General features: G+C 40.8%; 1 protein-coding gene across 3 annotated transcripts in view; it reads right to left on the bottom strand.

The window, feature by feature from the left end:
• Positions 1–18728, bottom strand: part of MYO1E (myosin IE) — an 80455-nt gene that overhangs the window by 34337 nt on the left and 27390 nt on the right. For 2 of the 3 annotated variants that reach the window (XR_015259880.1, XM_010120747.2), the window contains exons 1-7: positions 14385–14523; positions 11693–11782; positions 10695–10789; positions 3812–3899; positions 2291–2380; positions 1199–1330; positions 648–782 (exon numbers count right to left, since the gene is read on the bottom strand). Coding sequence is in view for 2 of the 3 variants with exons in the window: in XM_010120747.2 (XP_010119049.2) it covers positions 648–782; positions 1199–1330; positions 2291–2380; positions 3812–3899; positions 10695–10789; positions 11693–11782; positions 14385–14462 (708 nt within the window). In the remaining variant the exon portion in view is untranslated. Of the gene's footprint in view, positions 1–647; positions 783–1198; positions 1331–2290; positions 2381–3811; positions 3900–10694; positions 10790–11692; positions 11783–14384; positions 14524–18728 lie in introns of those variants that run through there. The other variant, XM_086757125.1, reaches the window with a different exon arrangement.

The raw sequence follows: 18728 nt of genomic DNA, 5'->3' as shown, positions 1-18728 counted from the left end.
TTAACTGACGGTTTTTCTAAAATACCAAATTAGCTGGAATACAACAGAAATGATTTTTTTTTTTTAGGCCTTTAAATGTGCTACATATATAAATAAGAAGATGTGTTATATGCTTATTTTAAATAGTAAATTTCTAATAACAGGAGACCAGCAAGTTGACATGACTTGTCACGCAATGAATTGGCAGCCGCACTGGATAAAGATCCCTGATCTACGCTTTCTAAGTCCCTTTCTCCATCCTTTCAGTTGAACTGTTTTAAATAAGCATGCAAGACCATCTAAAACAGGGCACTCAATCTTATATTTTCTTCTAACAGAAGTTCCTCACTGTGTTTGCATTTTCACATTTTTCATACTGCAGATTACCTGCATTCAAATTTCATTAAATTTGCACCCTTCTGAAAAAGAATAAACAGAAAACAAAAAGCCCTTCTGTAAAACATATTTATCTTCTCAGGATTGTCAGGCTGCCACATAGCAGCTTTTCAGGGTAACATACCTCCTCCTCAGGGTAACATACAATTAAAATAAGTTACATCTACGTTAATTTCTCAATCCCACATTAATACATCAATGTCTTCACTACAAACTGACAGCAAAATGAACACACGTCCACCACTATGCAAATCATGGAGCAAAGCACTCACCAGGGTTTCCTGGAAATCCAACTTGTCATTGATGTCATCGACTTTGTAGGACCCAGAGAGACTCAGATAGTAGTAGTAGTCCATACTGGTAATACCAAGGCTGCTTTTTTGTTCTGAGGAGGCCCCTTCAATTAGCTGCAGAATAAAAATCCCCCAGTTAGGTATCATATAACAATCTTCAGCTGAGATGAGGCAGGTCAGAAAGAGGTGACTGAGCCTGAAATTACTGGGAGATATGCCTAGTGCTGTGCTGGGCGTGTATCCTTCCCACGTTTTGTTAATTGTTTAACAGAATAGGTTAAAAGGTTTCTGTACCCTCTGTGATGCCAGAGGAGAGGCTCCTCAGACCTGCGTAAAGTCTATGCAGGTGTGCACGGACACAGCTGCAACAGGCAGTTATGAACAAACTGACCTCAGAAGAGAACAGTCGAAACCCCAGAGTCTTTTAATAGCTTCAGTAGTCTCACTGTGCTGAGAATGATTTTCCAATCAAAAGGAAAAACAGGTATTAGTTATTTTAAATAACTCAGAAAGGACCTATACTCTCTGACCTGGTAAAAAATGTGAAAACTCCTCTCTCCAGGATTCCTCATTACAACTCGAGATTTTTCCAGCAGGAAGTTGGAGATTTTCCCTCCATCTGGTTCTCCACCTGGGCTAAACTGGATTTCAAAGTATTTCCCCTGCAATGAAGAATTAAAGCTGTTGAATGATTAGTAAATACATATCTGAAATCGTGCACTTGTACCGTATCTCAAGGAAGGTTCCTGGGATATTTAATCCTTACGGATGCAGGGACACAGCTGCCTCAAGGTACCACCTAAGCTTGGATTCCTGAACTACCACACATCGATCTTTCTTTTGGCATTTACACAGCGCTAGACGCAGGATAATACATCATGTGTTAACGCAAACATAGAGAAGAAGCGCGTGGCTTCTTCTCACTGCTGAGGCTCTGACTTAGGATAAAGGCAACCATAAGGCTCACCTATATGGAAAGTCAATTCAACAGATTTATGACCAACGGCAAACAGCATTCTGCTTGGAAACACCGTAAAGGAATTCTCTTTTGCTTTCATGGAGACATTAAAAGCATGGACATGTTGGCGGAGGAACAACTCTCAAACTTGTAAAGCCTATGTGTAGCTTTTAAAAACAGAAACTGCAGTACGTTATCTAGTGAATAGTCATTTCCCGATATTATTTTGAGTATTTTATAATGACAGACTGAAAATAATTCCTGCCTACTTTCTGTACGTATTTCTAAACGTGTTTCCCATCAAATAACTCTAAGGATAGTCTAATCTATTTTTTAAAAAACTGACTTTTTTTTTTTAAACATATATTACTGCGTATATTTTACTGATCTGGAAAACTGACCAGTTTGTTGCCAACAAGTTATTTGCTTGCAGACTGAACATGCTATGAATAAATTGTGAACAGTACATATTGTAAGAGAAACGAATGTGCAACCTATACAGAACGAAATAAAGGCCTCTCAACATACACTTTATGTTTTAAAACACACTTTACATTTTGATTTACCTCATTTGTAGTCAATTTGTACTAAACTCCTGAATACTGCCTCTGTAACGGCACAGAAATTGGAAGAATAAAGTAATCTCTGAGGTAGAAGGACTTACAAATCTGCTGGAGTTGTTGTTCCGTACAGTTTTTGCATTCCCAAACGCCTCCAGTAAAGGGTTGGACTGTAGGATAATATCTTTAACATGCTAAAATTTTAGGAAACAAGAGAAATACAGATTCAGAAACAGAGATTTTAAAAGTTCTTACAGATCTTCTAGAAAACCATGACATCTACACTATACATATTACAAAAGCAAGAAAGCCTGCATCTGTAAGGAATTCTTTTCATCAGAAAAGGAATAGAATCTAACCATCTTTTTTTTTTCCCAGAGCTTCTAGTTCCTATTTTTTGAAGAAAATCTTACAAAACTGAACAAAACACCTGAGGCTAAAATCTGGTCCTTCTGTTCACTGTTCTGCCAAGCAACACAGCCAATGAAATGATCTGTTGTTTTTCATCACCTGGATTAAAGCGATTTCCTCCTTACACGTGAGCATTTAAATCTTTTTGGGGGTCAAGAACCACAGCCAGTGAAGTCAGAGCAGCATGAAATTTAGGAATCTGCAAGTACTTCAGCAATGTGTTTCAGGATCAATGATGCGGCTATCTAGCTGTCTGAGAAAGCAGTAAAGTGTGTGACTGCTGTCTCTTCATCTGATCCTGCGAGCCAGAAGGATGGACAAGATGCTAGCTTGGGAACAAACCCAGCGCATGCTGGCCTGTGAAGATGGAATTTTATTTCAAAATAAATGCTCAAGGCAACCTGGCGACTTCGTAAACTGTTACTCTGTAATCACTAAGAATATTTTTTAATTTGTATAAAAAGCTGGAATATTTTAAACAGAACATGAATACATTTATTAAAAAAAATAACCCAATGTATACTTTCTCTGGATCATTCTCTTGGTTACTGCATTATTCTCTGCAATATTCCCAGTATCACTGCTCCGCAAAACTAAGCAGAAAGAACATACTCTACAACAGAGACTGAAAAAAAGCAAAAAATAACAGAAAACACTCAGAAAGAGTGGACTGTAAAAGCAGCTGCTACCTACCTAGCACTGCCTGAGTGTCAATAAATGACACTGTAACGTCATTAAGGGGATTTTTACAGCTAATTCACTCAATTAGCTCTAGTTTAGGTTGCAATAGAGCAGACATTGATAGTACACTTATTAACAAAAGCAACTACTTGTTTCAGCTAGCTTTCAATACTCTAATTTTGACCAGATAACCTCATAAAACGAGATGATGTTCAGAGAGCCAACAGAGAGCCGCTAAATCAGAGATTTAATGGATGCAATAAAAACCCAAAAAGCTGGTCCAGTTTTCAACAGAATGCCAGCACAGGAGGTGAAAAACCACAAATCTACTAAAAGGACATTGGTGATTGCTCTTAAGCTGGTTAATAACTGAAGTACCTTTTACTCCTTAACTAAAAAAAAAAAAAAAAAAAAAAAGAGCTTGTAGACATAATTCAGCATGAGAGCTACAAAACTTTTAGCAGAGGTGATTCTGGGTCTGTGGATTTCCCTCACACAGGCTTATGCTTCAGTATTGCTCTGTACCAACTCACCTGTACTTTAGGGCCACCTCCTGAAATTTTGGAGATGTAACTCATGATATATTTAGCAGCTACAGTCTTTCCAGCACCACTTTCCCCACTGCAAGAAAAGGAACACAAAATTGCACCTATTAGTTTTTAAATAATTCTAGAATGGAGCAATTTGAGGTTTATATCTTGTTCAACCAAGACGAGGTACCTTAATGATGAATAATAATAAATACGCACCGTATTTACATCTGGTAGGCTGGTAATATAGAGACCGTGATTGTAGCATGGTACTTGGCTATGTTTGTGAATAAATAATTTTTAATACACCATCTTGCACGGACACCAGAATCTCTACGGGACTTCAAAGTCAGAAAATTATGTACACTGAGAAATAAATATACTTAAACCAAGGTGCCCAAAAGAGAACAAGTGTGTTCAGAACTCAATCCTCATCTAAATTTAGTGGGATTTCAGATCTCGACACAAGAATGCATTTGAAAATCCAAGCTCTGAATGCTATGCCAGATACCTACTTCAGTTCAGGAGTCTTTTGTTTTAGGTGTTCCTGAATGAAATAATGAGACATTATTAATCACATCCTGAATGACGGAAGAACTACCTTCCTGTTCCTACGCCTCTTGACACAGGGTACAAGAAGTCGTAATATTCCACACTAACCCTCACAATTCCTTCCTTCTGCAACAGTGAATAATGTTTACAAGAGCAGTAGACTTGCCTTCTTATGATTAAGCTTCTCAAGAGGGAAAGAAGACTGGCACGTTAGACAACCCAACGTCACGCTTTATTTCATAGCTTAAAGCTAGCTTTATTTCAGCAGAATTCCTACAGACTTACGCAAATCTTGATGCAAGTCACCTTTGACCTTAATGAATCTACCCTGACCTGGACAACCGCACAAATACAAAAACACAACACAAGGATGTTGGTTCAATGTCATGAAGATACCTGTTGTGTTGGTTTTTTTTTCTGGTGTGAAAATCTGTGCTATCTTTAAGCTCCTGAATAATCGCAGTGAATGTTGTTGACTCTTCTATCCCGCGCCTACTTGTTCCTGGATATGGATCAAATGCACATCTTCTCCAGCACACATTTCAGCTACGTTTGCCAGAGAAACATCAGCACGTCCCGCACAGCGAAAGGACGTGCTGAGAATGTCAGCTCATAGCTCCTTATCAGCATGAGTAAGGAGACATTTCCAAAGGTTTAATTCTGAAAAAGCTCCCCAAACTGCCAAGCTGCAAACATCATTTCACATCTTTAAAGCTTCCAAACAGTACAGAAACACTGAAAGGCTTTTTTTTTTTTTTTTGGCCAGAAACGCTGACATGCTTTTGTCTTCTTCTGAGTTTGTTTTACAAATCAAACAGGAAACTTGATCAAGAGGTATTTTTTCACCTTTTCATCTCATCTGTGAAGTGCAGACTGTGATTTTTATTATTCCAAGTCATCTTTTCCTAAACACCAAGAAGAAAGCCTGTATAATTGAGATCTACCTCATTCACGGGGCCAGACAGAGTCTGCTGGATGGCAAACTGCATTAAGATCAAATCAGCAACAGTTTGATAATTAAAATAACATTTCTTCAAAATTTGCCTGCAGTAAATTTGCTTGTCCTGTTGTAAAACAAGACAGATAAACCAATCTAAACGAAATACTCTTGAGTTTGCATACGCCGTTTCCAGCTGAATACACAGCCAAGCACTGATTTAATGTGATCAGGTATTATTTACCACGCAGCAGAAATCTAACAAGCTTCTGTAAGATTCTCTCTGATGCATACATTATCCTTCTCCTCTTTGTTCAAATTAAGTGTGGCTTTTATTTCTCATTCCATAGTGTCTGCCACGGAAGCGGACCTGGAGGAATACAGTTCCACTGTATTGTTAGCCTGTTTCGATATAAGTGGGCCTTTATATTTAATTAATTTAGCCGAAAGACTGTCTTTCAGAGTTTGCTTTAGCTTTATGCATGCATACACTTTTTTTCAGTTTTATGCTTTTATTGATCAGAGACCAGTAAATGGCTCTAATCAAACTAGAACAAAACAGGATGATGCATTATTTATGAACCACAGTAACTTTATCTGACAGGACGGCATCTTGCCCCCAGGAAAGCTCAGGTAACTGCAGCAGGGAAACTGTGGCATTCCTGCCTAATGATTCTCATACGGAAGCTTTCTCACATATACCTTCCTGCTCAGCTGCTATTAAAACTATTTTAAAATGTAAGAATCACTTTCTAGCTTGGTAGTTTTAAGTATGTTGGAAGTATAGAGGTTTTTAAACGTTGAAAAAATGATTATAATGGCTTAAAGTAAGTGGATTGTGGTACTGAGAATTTTCTCAGAGATTTTTCTAACTAAAAACAAAAACATTACATAGTCTCAATGACTTACAAAAAAGATAATGCTTTGAAAGACATATCGTTTCTTCTAGCACCATTTGCTACTTCAAAAAAGTGACATTTTGTTTGCCAAAGTCAATTAACACTTAGCCAAAATCAGAATAAGACTTCAAATGCAGAGGGAAAATCTTTTGCTCCTTCCTTCCAAGAGGAAATATGATCAGCGATTAGAGTAGAGAAGTAAGATCTGATACGGAGCCTCATCCTTCTCTCTAAAATTAATTTGCTGAGTGACATTTAATATAGTGTTCCTGGCTGTAGAGCAACACAAGTAAAACTTAATTACATCGCCAGGGCAATGGAGAAATTTTAATAACAAGTTTTTATCAAGAACTCTTCGATCTGCCAGTAAAGAACACTGAGTATGTAAAATACTCTGTGTACATAACCTTTTTAGTTTGCTTACATAGAAAATTTACTTTCTCTAATTATCTTCAGAGAAATCTCAGCAGCGTAACTTCAGTGAAATACTTTTCCCTTCTGAGTCAGAGCTTTTACTTAACTTTTCTTAGTCTGTTAGACTTAATGTTTCTAGCACTTCCTCACCAAATTCAACCATATTTCCAGTCAGATTCTGTACAGACGTTTGAGAACAATCAGTCATTTGAGTCTTCTGGAAAGCTGAGATACAGAAGCCGACTAGAAATCTCGTATTAAATTTTGAGCTTAATATAGACTTAAGATAGGCATGAACTGTTCACTAAAACCAGCTGGGGTGGTAAATGATCATATATGAACACGATGTGCACATGAACATGTATGTGTAGCAGTCATCATTACATATAGCTTTGCTGTACTCAAATTCTGCCACATGGGTGTAAAACGTAAACTAAAATTACAAACAGGAAGGACTTTACAAAAACTGCTTTAAAGCAACTGTAACATCTCCTGTAACATCTCTCTTCCGAAAGAAAGGGAAAATAAAGCCTCAACTTTACAGAAAGGTAAAATCTTAAGAAGACTCTGAATAAACCTGTTTATTCCTACATAATAGAAAAATACTGATCACAACCTCCACTCTCTTAATTAAAGGAAAATAATAGTCCAGAAGGAATTAAAAGCCACAACAGACAATCCTTGACTGGACAACTCCTTGTAGATAGTTTGGAATGGCCGCCATTTCAAGGAAGGAAGAAATGCAAACAGTCTGCTGTAGCAGACGTTTACAAGCTTGGTTCAACAGAGGCTTAAATTAAATATCATGCCTCAGTAAAACAGAAACTTAATGAGAAATCAAGCCCCAGCCTAACTGCATTACTCATCTGGGTAAAGTCCCTCTGTAAGGCCGCCTGGTGCGTGCAGAGGGAGGGGAGAAGATGGCGGCAGGGCTCCCTCCTCCCGGCCGCGCACAGGCTGCACCCGCGCCCAGCCCAGCCAGGCCCAGCCCAGGAACAGCCCCACAGTTCACCCTGCCAACAGCCGCTCCAGACAGCGACCGGCTCCTCAGCTGTAACTAGACATGCATACGTGTCGTCATCTTAATGCATATGCATACATGCTGCAGTTACTCCACTAACGAAACAGGCCTCCTTGCCCTGGAAAGGTTATTTGGGAACAGCTTTTCTCTTCAAATTAGTATTGTCACACAAAAATATTACTTTCGGTTGCTAACTATTCTATTCAGCCTTTCAGAGAACTCTATTTTCTTCTGGGTCTGCTGTCCTAGCTCACTGACTTTTTGAAGAGGATGAGCTGCTTCTATCAATATCTAAATGCATTATTTGGAATTCTGGAATTAAACGTCCTTGCAAAAGGGCATGTGATCTTCACACGCGTACGGGGTCCCAACTACAGCAGGACATGTCAGGGGCTTTCCTTCACCTGCCTGGAAATCCATGTCCGGTCTCTAGGACCATTTGAATCTGCTTTGGTTCAGCAGACTTCTGTGGAACTGAAGAATTTTCTGAGAATCAACAGTTGTGGGGCAGAAATAGTGAAGGCCTTGGCAGCTGTTAAGTGAAGCTGATGCTGTGGTAGTAGATGTGGAGCTAACTAGAACATCCATTTCACTCAAGAGCTGCAGCACCTTGGGAGCTTCTTGCCTGCCAGCAACTTCAGTGCCTACTGCTCCACTGCTCCATGAAACAGAATGCAAGCAAACAAATTCCAAACTTCAAGAAACTTCATTCCGAAGTCAGCTCTAGTCGTTAGAAATCGTTACGACACTAAAATCAGAAAATACGGGACGTATCCAAACAGTTTAAATGAAATGTGGTCGAAAGGATTAAAATATTCACAAAACAAAACCAATTTTGTGAATAGCGGAAGTTTCATAAAAGTAATTTCTAAGCGTCCCAAAAAATCAAATACCGTCATGAAAATTACCTGTAAGTTTCGTTTTTACAGTGTTTGCATTAAGAATAATCATAGGAAAAATAAATGCGTAGAAAGGAAGAGGAACTCTCCGAAATATCCCTTGTTTTAGTTTTGCAGTAGATGTCAGGTAACTCCAGCAGATTTTGAATAGGCTGTGCACATGCTGAGAGAAAATCCACTCTGCACACACAAAATGCAGACGCTCCAAAGAGTCATTCATCATTCAAGCGCAGGATTCTCACATGAACCTAAACCGGTAAGTCTGCATCTCAGCGCTCTGAAAAGGTGACCCTCTGCATTCACTGCACTTTGGGGCGTTAGCAATGGATCAAAAAAATACGGTTTTTAATCACAGTTCACCACAGGTTACAGGTTTTCACTATAAATTTAGCTTCATGTGAAACATCCCAGGGACTCTGTTGAAAAAGCAAAATAAATCCCTATTTTACCCACTCCTAACTGAATTTGACTGAACGGGACTGGTAACTTCATCGTGGCAACAGGCATCAGATTTCCAAAAAGGAAGACTGAGCTCAGGGAACAATCCTGACATATGAGAGACAGGAATAGGAGCTCTGGGCTTTTCTTTTCATACGGCACCGTGCTGTAGCCAGGGCCCCAGGAACAGGGAGGCCCTCACAGGCGTACAGCTCAGAGCAGCAAACAGTTAATGCCTGGTTGACCTTCCTACACGTAAAACCAACAGTTTCCACGTTCCTACAGAGGCTTTGCTGATACGAAGAGGGACACACCTCTGCACTTTTCCACTGTAACATGTCACCCAGAAAAGCTCCGCCTGGACAACCCCCAGGCATACAAAGAAATAACACAGCGACTACAACTTTCAGCCATTTCCTGGCAGGTCCCAGCCCAAGGGACTGAGCGCAGAAGGTTACATGGCATCTGATCCCATCACCACTGACATCCCGCCCACGTGTGGCTGTGACCCTGAGGGACACACAGCCACCCCACAGAGAAGACCAGAAAACCCCCTGGACAAAAAAAAACACCCAGTCTTGAAAACTCTCTTCTGTTAAATTCAACAGCAGTTAAACCCATAGCAATGCCTCCTCAGCGTGTTCCACAGAGAAATGATAGAAAGCCTAAGAAAAGCTGCTATTAATAAAATAATGACAGTTTACCTTCAAATTATTTTTTCTTTTCCTCATCTTTCTTTTCCCTAGTTCTTGGGAAAGTCTCATAGGCTAGCGGTCTCCAAACGCTTTTGACCACACACACCATCATTAAAAAAATGATGCCTGAGCACACACTCCCCATGTATGTATATAATTTATCTATTTATAAATTACATTCATCTACTACTGAAGGTCTAATATTTTCTTCCTGCATCCCTGTGATGCATGCACCCCACTTTGGAGCCCACTGCACAGGTAAAGCACAGTTCCAGGCGCACTGCAGTGGACCTCTGCAGTTTTCTACACAGGAAGGAAAGTCAGAAGAGGTACAGCGTGCCAGCTCCACAATATTCTGCAGTCCTTCCTCTCTGTACACTTCCTTTTACCATACACCATCTATAAAGCCACAGATGAGAACAAAGCATACTTTGGGACCCAAAATGCGCTCTGATTGTGACTTAAGTAATGCTTGTCGTTAAAAAAAATCACTAATAATTCTCCAGTGAATTCCTTCAGCCTAATAATTCAAATAGAGTAATAGTGAAGACAAAATTAATTTTCCAGTATCTCTCTTCTCCTTTTGTCTCTGACTGAATGCAAGCAAAATTCTAAAAGAAACAGAAGTACATTGTTTTTAACAGGGCGAAAAAAAGAAATAGTACTAAAACCAGAGTATGGTAAATGCAGTCAATGCAAGAATGCTGGATTTAACAGTCTCTGTGGCTGCTGTACTTGTTAATCCAAACCTCTCATGTAGTCAGTCGAGCTTTTGCAGTTTTGGTACTGGGCAGGAAAAGCTGGCTGGCTGGGTGAGAAAGATTTCTTGTGGTTAAGCTATCATCAGGATTTCACTGGAAAACAAAAGGAAGGGCCAGAAAGTACTGAGCTACCCTAGAAAACCCCCAAATGTTCAGTGGTTAAGGACAAAGAAGATTTTTACTTAGATAATAAAAATAAACTCTCCTGCTTCTTGAGATTAAAACACAAAAGAAGATGATAAAGGATTTTTTTACAGATCTTCTTCTTACCTAATAATGACACACTGATTTTCTCTGTCAATAATCATGTTTCTGTACATGCTGTCTGCAAGAGCATAAATATGTGGTGGGTTTTCATATTGTGCCTAGGAGCAGAAATAGAGAACAATTTTTCAAAACAGCAGAAAGAGCAATATAAAAATTTTTATTTAAATTGGAAGAATTATTTTCCTGGAAAAACAATTCTGAATCCCACTTTATATTGAATTTTACCCAGGAATTTTTTTTTTCGTTTAATAAAAACAAACCAAAGTCTCTGGGTTTTGTTACTGATCTTTCTCTCAGACATAATTTTCTCCTAAACTATTGTAAACACCCTGTTCTAAAAATGGTCTGTGCTTGAAATATATGGCTTGTCCAAGAGAAACCTCACATAGTTTAAGCCAGTTCCACCAGTGGTCACACGCTAACAATAAACTACCTAAACCAGTACACAGAGCCTGGCACTCCACATCTCATTTTCCTCCACTCCGTCCATTCAAACCGAATGATTCCCTGAATCTATGGACATGCCCAACTCAAGCAGAAGGAGAAACTGAATTTTAAGTCCCCAGGGCCCTTGTGCTGACTTACTCTTCAAGCTACATTTTCAAAAGTGGCACCTAATTTTGGTACCACAATTTTTTAATTGTCCTTGTCTGGTTTGAGAGCTCTCAAGTCACAGCCTCCAAACCCTCTAATGGCCATTTCAAATCGGGCACCACGTTTTAAACATACAATAACTGCCATTGCAGGAGGAAGGACGTGTAAGGGAGAGAAACCTGATACAGATGAGAGTTAATCAATACAAGTATTTTCTTGAAATACTAATCCTCTGTTCCAAGGAATTCAATTTGAAGACTCAGTGTATATTAACAGGTATCAGCCGAGTTCTCCCAGGCTAGCGCAACGCTACCAAAACCCAGAAACAACTCCTTCCAGGAGTTTAACCGTGAGTAATATTTACATGCTGCTGAATTCCGCAGTACGTTTTAGACTGCTGTACTTACTGCTCCTTGGTACATTTCAATTTCCTTTTCCCCAAAATACGGCATTTGCTTGAAAGGGTTCACAGAGATTAGCACAGAGCCAATGTATGTCTGTATTCCAAAGAAGTTAAGGTAACAACAGCTTCATCAAGCATCATCTCACCACTAGTGACTGCCAAATAACTCTTCCATCTCCTCCGTACTACAGCACAGCTTCAAGTCACAGTAAAACACCCACAGCTTACAATAGTTGTTAACAAAAATTAAATCAGCAGGGTTATGAGAATACAAACATATCATTCAATGGGATACTTTCATATTATCAAAATATTTATTTTAGGACAAGCTAAGTATAGAAACACGAATTAGCGGCCCAAACACAACACACCTTGAATGAAATTACAGAACGGAAATGGCATATTTAAACTGCTTTACTCCTTTGTAACTGAGGAGGTCAGATTGTCAGCACTAGAAGATTGTTTTGACCTCTGCAGAATGAATCACCGTGACACGCTCTGATCTCACAGACAGTGCTGAGCATGCAGCGTCGGACGGAGACACCCACTGCTGAGCTCAGCCGGACGACCGCGCAGCTGGCGGGGAAGCTTGGGGAATTAGGTAATTTGGTAGGTGCTGGTATTTTATGAGTGTCACTGTTAGCAGTCCCTAGGAGTCTTGTCCTGCAGGCTGCCCTATGAGAAGACACTCAGTTTCAAGCTATCATTAGTCCCAGAAAGCTTTTTTGCAACATTCTGAATGTTATTATTTCACCATTCTGCATTCAGCTGCACCAGTACCCACATTTACAGAATACTTCAGAAACCTTTGGAATTAGAATTGCAGTATACATGTATGAAGCAACTGACTTTATGGGCAGGACTGGTTCATTGAGCTGGGAGTTTACAGTGTACCCATCTCAGCGAGTCCAAAATGCTGTACTGCAGGCTTCAATCAACAATCTGGAATAGGCAAACTTGCCAGCTATGCTTTCCATACAAAAGCAGGAAAATTAACAAATTTATCCTGTTGGATTATCCTGCATAAGAATATCTTATTGTGGTCCCACAGCACAAAACTATAACATGTTAGAGAAGAAGTACAACTCAGTGAACATAATTTCTCTATTGTTCATTTGCAATGCTTTCTTCATACATTTTTTTAATTTAATTCAAAGGAGAGTGACAACATCTGGGTCTCAACTATAATAAGTGAAGCATTCATTGTGTCGGTATAAACACCCGAAGTGACAGTTTTCTGTTGGTAAACAATACCAGCATTTTCTGGGATGATTCGGTAATCTCTATGCAACGCAGCACAGAGAAATGTTCATTCATGGGTGGACATCCAAACAATCGAAAGATTCAAGAGATTATTTCAATTTCAGAATGAAAAGCCTTCGCAGAACTGCAAAAGGAGTCTTTTCTCCCTACACAAAGGCATTATAATGCTTTAAAAGATGACTCTGATCCCTCAATGTGACCACAAGTCCCCTTGGAAAACATACGTACTCCTGCTTCAGCAGAAAGACCATCTCCATGTTAATCTCATGTATTTTTCTAAGGAAAAGAAAAGCATAAAACTGTTTCTTCAGCACAGAGCACTGAAGACTTTGTGTATGTACTGCATGGAAGAAGCAACGGTCCACAGGGAGAAAAGTGCTCGTGTCACTCACAGGAAGAGTGCTGTAGCTTGCCTCAGTACAGCAGCTGGATAGATATTGTGCAACATGATCACATTTCTATACGGCCAATTTAACAATGGGGTGGCACTTTATTGAACAGAGGATCCAAACCCACCTGCACACGCGCATTAAAAACCTCTGCAGTGTGGGATGGAAACGTCAGCACAAGCGCAATGTTAGTTTTCCTCTATCAATCCTGCTACTTCATTCTTAACCAAATGCACACATGGAAAGAGCCGGAAGACGTTATATTTCCTTCCCTCTCTGCTAAAAAAAGTTAAACTCTTCAAGGAAACTATTTTCCAGATACAATTAGGAAGTATGAAAACTTGGCTACAGCAGAAGAAGAAACAGTATCACTTTCTAGTACATAATCACATTGACTAGTGTTTACCACATTCATTACTGCAGCTTACATTATACTGTGAAAGCTAAAAATTAAATAGAAATTCCTTTAATATGATTTTTTTTTAAAAATGTAAACCTTTGGTGCTGAAATCTGTTTTTCTTGTTAAGTTATATGTTCAGGTATCTAAATCTTTTATGTTTTGATTAAACATAGAAAAATAATTTTAAAGAGCAACCCCTGTAGCTGTAAATAGCGTTATGTCACAGAAGAAACGCTGTTTTGAAAGCATTAGAATCCGGGAGGTACAGAAGACAACATGGCATCAAGACACATATATACGCCCTAAACATATTAATTCTTGCTCTCAGAAGCAGCACGACTGCAGTTGCCTCAGGGGTCACGTGGATGTATGAATGCATGGAGCCACAGGCCTGTCTTCAATAACGATAAGCACAATTCCAAAGATCAAAACAAATACCTCAGAATAATTTTTCAGATCTTAATTTCAACCCTCATAATTAGCTCAGTTCACAAAGCACTTTGCCTAATCTGAGGTGAGCTGTCACATAAAACGTTCGGCGTCTTTCAGCAACATGCTTAAAGAGAACACATACATAAAATTAGTTTCACATTGGCTCAGCAAGTCCACAGCGCCCCACTAAAACCAACACTATAAAGGATACAAAAATATAATCATCCATGTATCGTTTCTTTAGGTTCTCCACTATGGAATCCTCCGTGATTTTGGAAAGAAGGACCATATCATCCACTCCGCTGTGCTTGACATTGTGGCTCTGCCAGTGATACCTGTAGTGTCCTTTGCTGCCCTGCGGGAAAGCACAAAAGCATCAAAAAGGTTAGGATGGTTCTCGTTAGCATTAAATAACTGAAAATACTCGATTCAAATTCCAACTTCCAAAATATTTTTTCTTTCATTGAATTCTATTCCTGGATCCAGGCATTATATACAAGCATACAGAAGCGATGTCAATTGACCTGCCTCTGAACTTGTAAAGAATTGCACTGCCCTCAAAAACTACAAGGTAACTCCATGGGGTTTTGCGAATGTCGACACACAGCAGGGATTTCAGATGGCAGGCATTTCTAAATCTAGCAGAAAAACCAATTATTCCAATTGAGATGCAGCTATTGGAAGCTAAGGATGCAAAAACTACACTCCTACAGTGCAACTATCAGCAGTGAGGATAATTACCCCCTGAGCTATTAAATTGGGTACCGTGGATTCTCCATCCTTTACAGTGTTTGAAGTCAGACCCGCACACGTGCTGCTGCTCAGACGGGAGCTGCGAGCCTGACGCAGCACGTACTGGGCGACGTTCTGCAGATTACGTGGCGCAGCTTGTCGGCTGCATCTCCTACCGCTCCCTTTTGATCCGTTAGTCACCGTGCTTAGCTGACATCTCAATAGATATTCTCTCCCCGCACTTACAGACTGCTATTTTAGGATGCTACTGGAAACTTGTGACATTTTCAAGCTGTACCACTTGAAACCAAAATCTGTCTTTTTCCAGCTGATTAGAACAGTAGTTAGGTTCTACGGATACACCCACAACAAAATTTAAATCCACTCGAGATCAATGCCATTAATTCAGCTCTAAATTTGCTCTCCGAACCCAGACCTATTTTCTGCCGCCTGGCAGATAAAGCTAACGGAGTTCTGCCCCCTTGCCTTTTATACTTTAATTTTTGTTCATGCAGTACTGAAATTTGTGATGCTGGAATTAACACATTTTACACCGAGAAGTTATCAAGTGTGCTGTGAAGGAAGATGGGGCCAAAATGGCAATTCTGTGTATTCTGCTCATTTTTTAATACCACAAAATTCCAAGCAATGAGATTTCGCTACACTGCTCTCGTGTTTGTTATGGGTTCAAGCCATATTCATCTGAATACAAGCAATTTATTATGATAAAGCATTCTGCAGAATAAAATAATGCATAAATTTACAGCTTAAATAAGAAAATTCAGGTACTCTGAACACTCTGGCTGCACTGAAGTATTTTGAAATGGGAGAACAGCAATTTGGAGAGGTGCAACTTCTGTGTCTACACACTTCTGCACCAGCAAACAACCTATGCAACTGCACTAACCCAAAAGTCATCTGCCAAATTGTTTCCTCATGTAAATACTCCAGCACTTGTACCAACACCAGGCGTAGGACTGGGAACTGCAGGTGGAGTTAGGGGAGCACAAGGTTCTTATTTCAAACTGGGCTGGCTAAGAGAGTTCATTAAACTAGTCTCAGACTATGTTTTTCCACAAACTTCACTGCATCTGTTAGGGGGAAAACCCAACAAAAACTAATGAAGACAGATTTAACATATAACATGTATTAGCAAATGGAGTCAGGCATATAGGTTAGCCTCATCTCAACTTGACTGACACAAAAACCAAGGACCAACTGGACTTTTATGTCAAGTTAAATTAACTTGCACTAAAACCAGACCCGTTTTACTACTGCAGACAGCACAGAACTTGCAGGCTTTATGTGTGTTTCCCATTAAGTCTCCAGCCATCGCTACCGCTGATGCAGCTCTGTCACCGCTAACAACGCTGAAGAACAGAATGCTTTTAAATATGGTACAGCAGAGGTAAATATGTCTGAAAACACGCAATCTCAGCAACTTTCTTGAACATCCACAAGCTTACATGAGCTTAATAAACTCATAACCTTAAACTAGCTTAGTTTGCGTGAACCTTGTCAATTTTGTATTTGCACAATGGAAGCAGCGATCTGGAAGCACTGAGAAAATGAAGGAACCAATTAATTTCTGGAAATTGTTATAAAACATGTGACAGAAAAAAAATCAGTTGAAGGTCAGGTTATTGGAGAAAACAGAAGTCCAACAGAGAAGCATAATTTCATTCAGCGTACTCATCAGCTATTTGTGATATTACACTTGGAAAAAGGAACTGGCAGGACGGACCAAAAGGTATGGTATCAAAATCAAAATAAATAGAGAATTACACTCTTCACAAAGCTACACAGAATGTGGCTTAGTATCAGATAACTGAGTAAGCTACAGAAAATGTGTAAGAAATGAGAGTGGGAAAACCACCAAGCTTGCCACTGGAAGCTATGGCATGGGACATTCAATGAGAAGAGGACCAAGCTCACAAAGCTTGGAAATGGAATGGATGTATGGAAAATGTGCACGCCGTTTGCAGAACAGCAGGCTTTCTAAAACTCAGCGACTGCTGCTGACCGAGACCAAGCCACACACACCGCCAGGCCAGAGTTCTCTCCCAAAAGCAACGGGAACCAGCGGGCCTGCGAGAGGGGCAGCGGCAGGCTCGGCCTGCCCCGAGAGCAGCTCTGCCCGGCGCGGAGCCACTGCTTTAACGCGCAGCTGCGACCAAATCCGAGCGCTGCAGTATTGCATACCGACAAGTGGAAAAGGATGCAGAGAGACTTCATAAAAAAGCAGCAGCCTAAGCATCCGAGAAAGCAATGGCACAGCTGAGACTGGCAGCACCAAGCAGCTCACACCAAGACTGAATCACAATTGAAATGGTCGCTTGTGGCAGTAGTTCGGGACCACTGTTTTCCCCTTAAAGCATGGCCTTACATGCAAATACACAGAGAAGCAGCAAATCATCACCAGATTACTGTCAGACTCCTCCCCAGGATCTAGAAAGAAGCCAAGCTTTAGTAGTGCCCAGCTGCACCCACAACCAGGGAGAGCCATTACTGCAGGGCACGGCCTACCCGCGAGTTCCTGCTCTTCCAAGCACGAGTGATGACTACAGGGTCTAACCTGAATTTATCAACTTCAGCCATTTCCACTTGGTACTAAAACCATGTCCAGCTAACAGTTAACTGGTTTTTATATAGTTTTGAAATAAATTAAAAAAAAAAAAAATTCCTGTCATAAATCATCTGAAGAAAGACTCCACATCATACCAGTTGTGAAAGCAACTCTCGGTATTTCTCCAGGCTGCGTATTCCCTAAAGGCCAAGGATATATACTTTAAAAGTGCAATGCTTTTCAATTGCCCACATTGCAAACACGAGTGATTTGAGTGATTTGTTCCTATTGTATATTTCTTGAGAATTTAACCTTCCTTTTAGCTAGAGCCTTCTGCAATCCACATAAAAACACAGTACTCTAATCTGGAGACAACTTACACCTGAGCCAGTTACCTGGCCTCCACCTTAACCCGAACCTGCTTTGCAGGGAGCCCTCAGACTAATTCACTGCACTGCTAATTATCCTCTGCACCCTTCACACATCACGCTTTCCCTCCAGCCCTCCCCACCTGTTCGGGACAGGCTGGGTCTCTGGGGCTGGCCAGGAGAGCAAGGGCGGGTGGGGATGCCCCATGCCCCCGAGCAGCACCAGCCACAGCTGGGGACTGGTTAACTCCAGCTGGGGACTGGTTAACTCCAGCTGGGGACTGGTTAACTCCAACAGAGCTCCCCTGGGGCACGGTCAGGTCTGGACAAGCAGAGAGGCTCAGTGCAGGCCTGGGCCCAGCCACACGGTCCGGATGTCAGCAAGCAGCAACTTGGCTTCTCCTCGGTTTGCTCGGTGAGAGATGTGATCTAATCATACAATAAATAAGCAAATGGAAGTCTTTGTGTCAGCACTATCAGTGCCTCAGCAGCTGAAAAAAGATGAGTTGGGCAGATTAGGAAAAAAACAAATAAGAGCCTGCTAAAAGCCACAGAAGTGGAAACGGGAGTGTTGAACAACCTGGCTGCCAGGCCTCCCCTCGGGCTCTCCCAAACGCAGCACCTGCCGCCACGCTGGGCACAGGGGCTGGACTGGCGCAGCCGGAATTGAAGGCGTGTACGGTGCTGCTGTCAGCTGTTATTACTCATCGGGTTGCTGGTTTAGGCGCCGAACCAGATCTGCTTTGCACTGACAAGAACAACATTTATGGGTCACAAGCTGACCCTGCGAGCAAGGAGCCTACTGCTTCCGAGCCAACCCGCTTTGGGAGCGCGCATCCCATCACCGCCTGCCTAGAGACAAGGCTGCACCGGCCTCTCCACCTCAACA

The sequence above is a fragment of the Chlamydotis macqueenii genome, chromosome 12 (genome assembly GCF_036417535.1).
Source record: "Chlamydotis macqueenii isolate bChlMac1 chromosome 12, bChlMac1.mat, whole genome shotgun sequence".
NCBI lineage: Eukaryota > Metazoa > Chordata > Aves > Otidiformes > Otididae > Chlamydotis > Chlamydotis macqueenii.
This window is presented reverse-complemented; position numbering and strand designations above follow the sequence as displayed.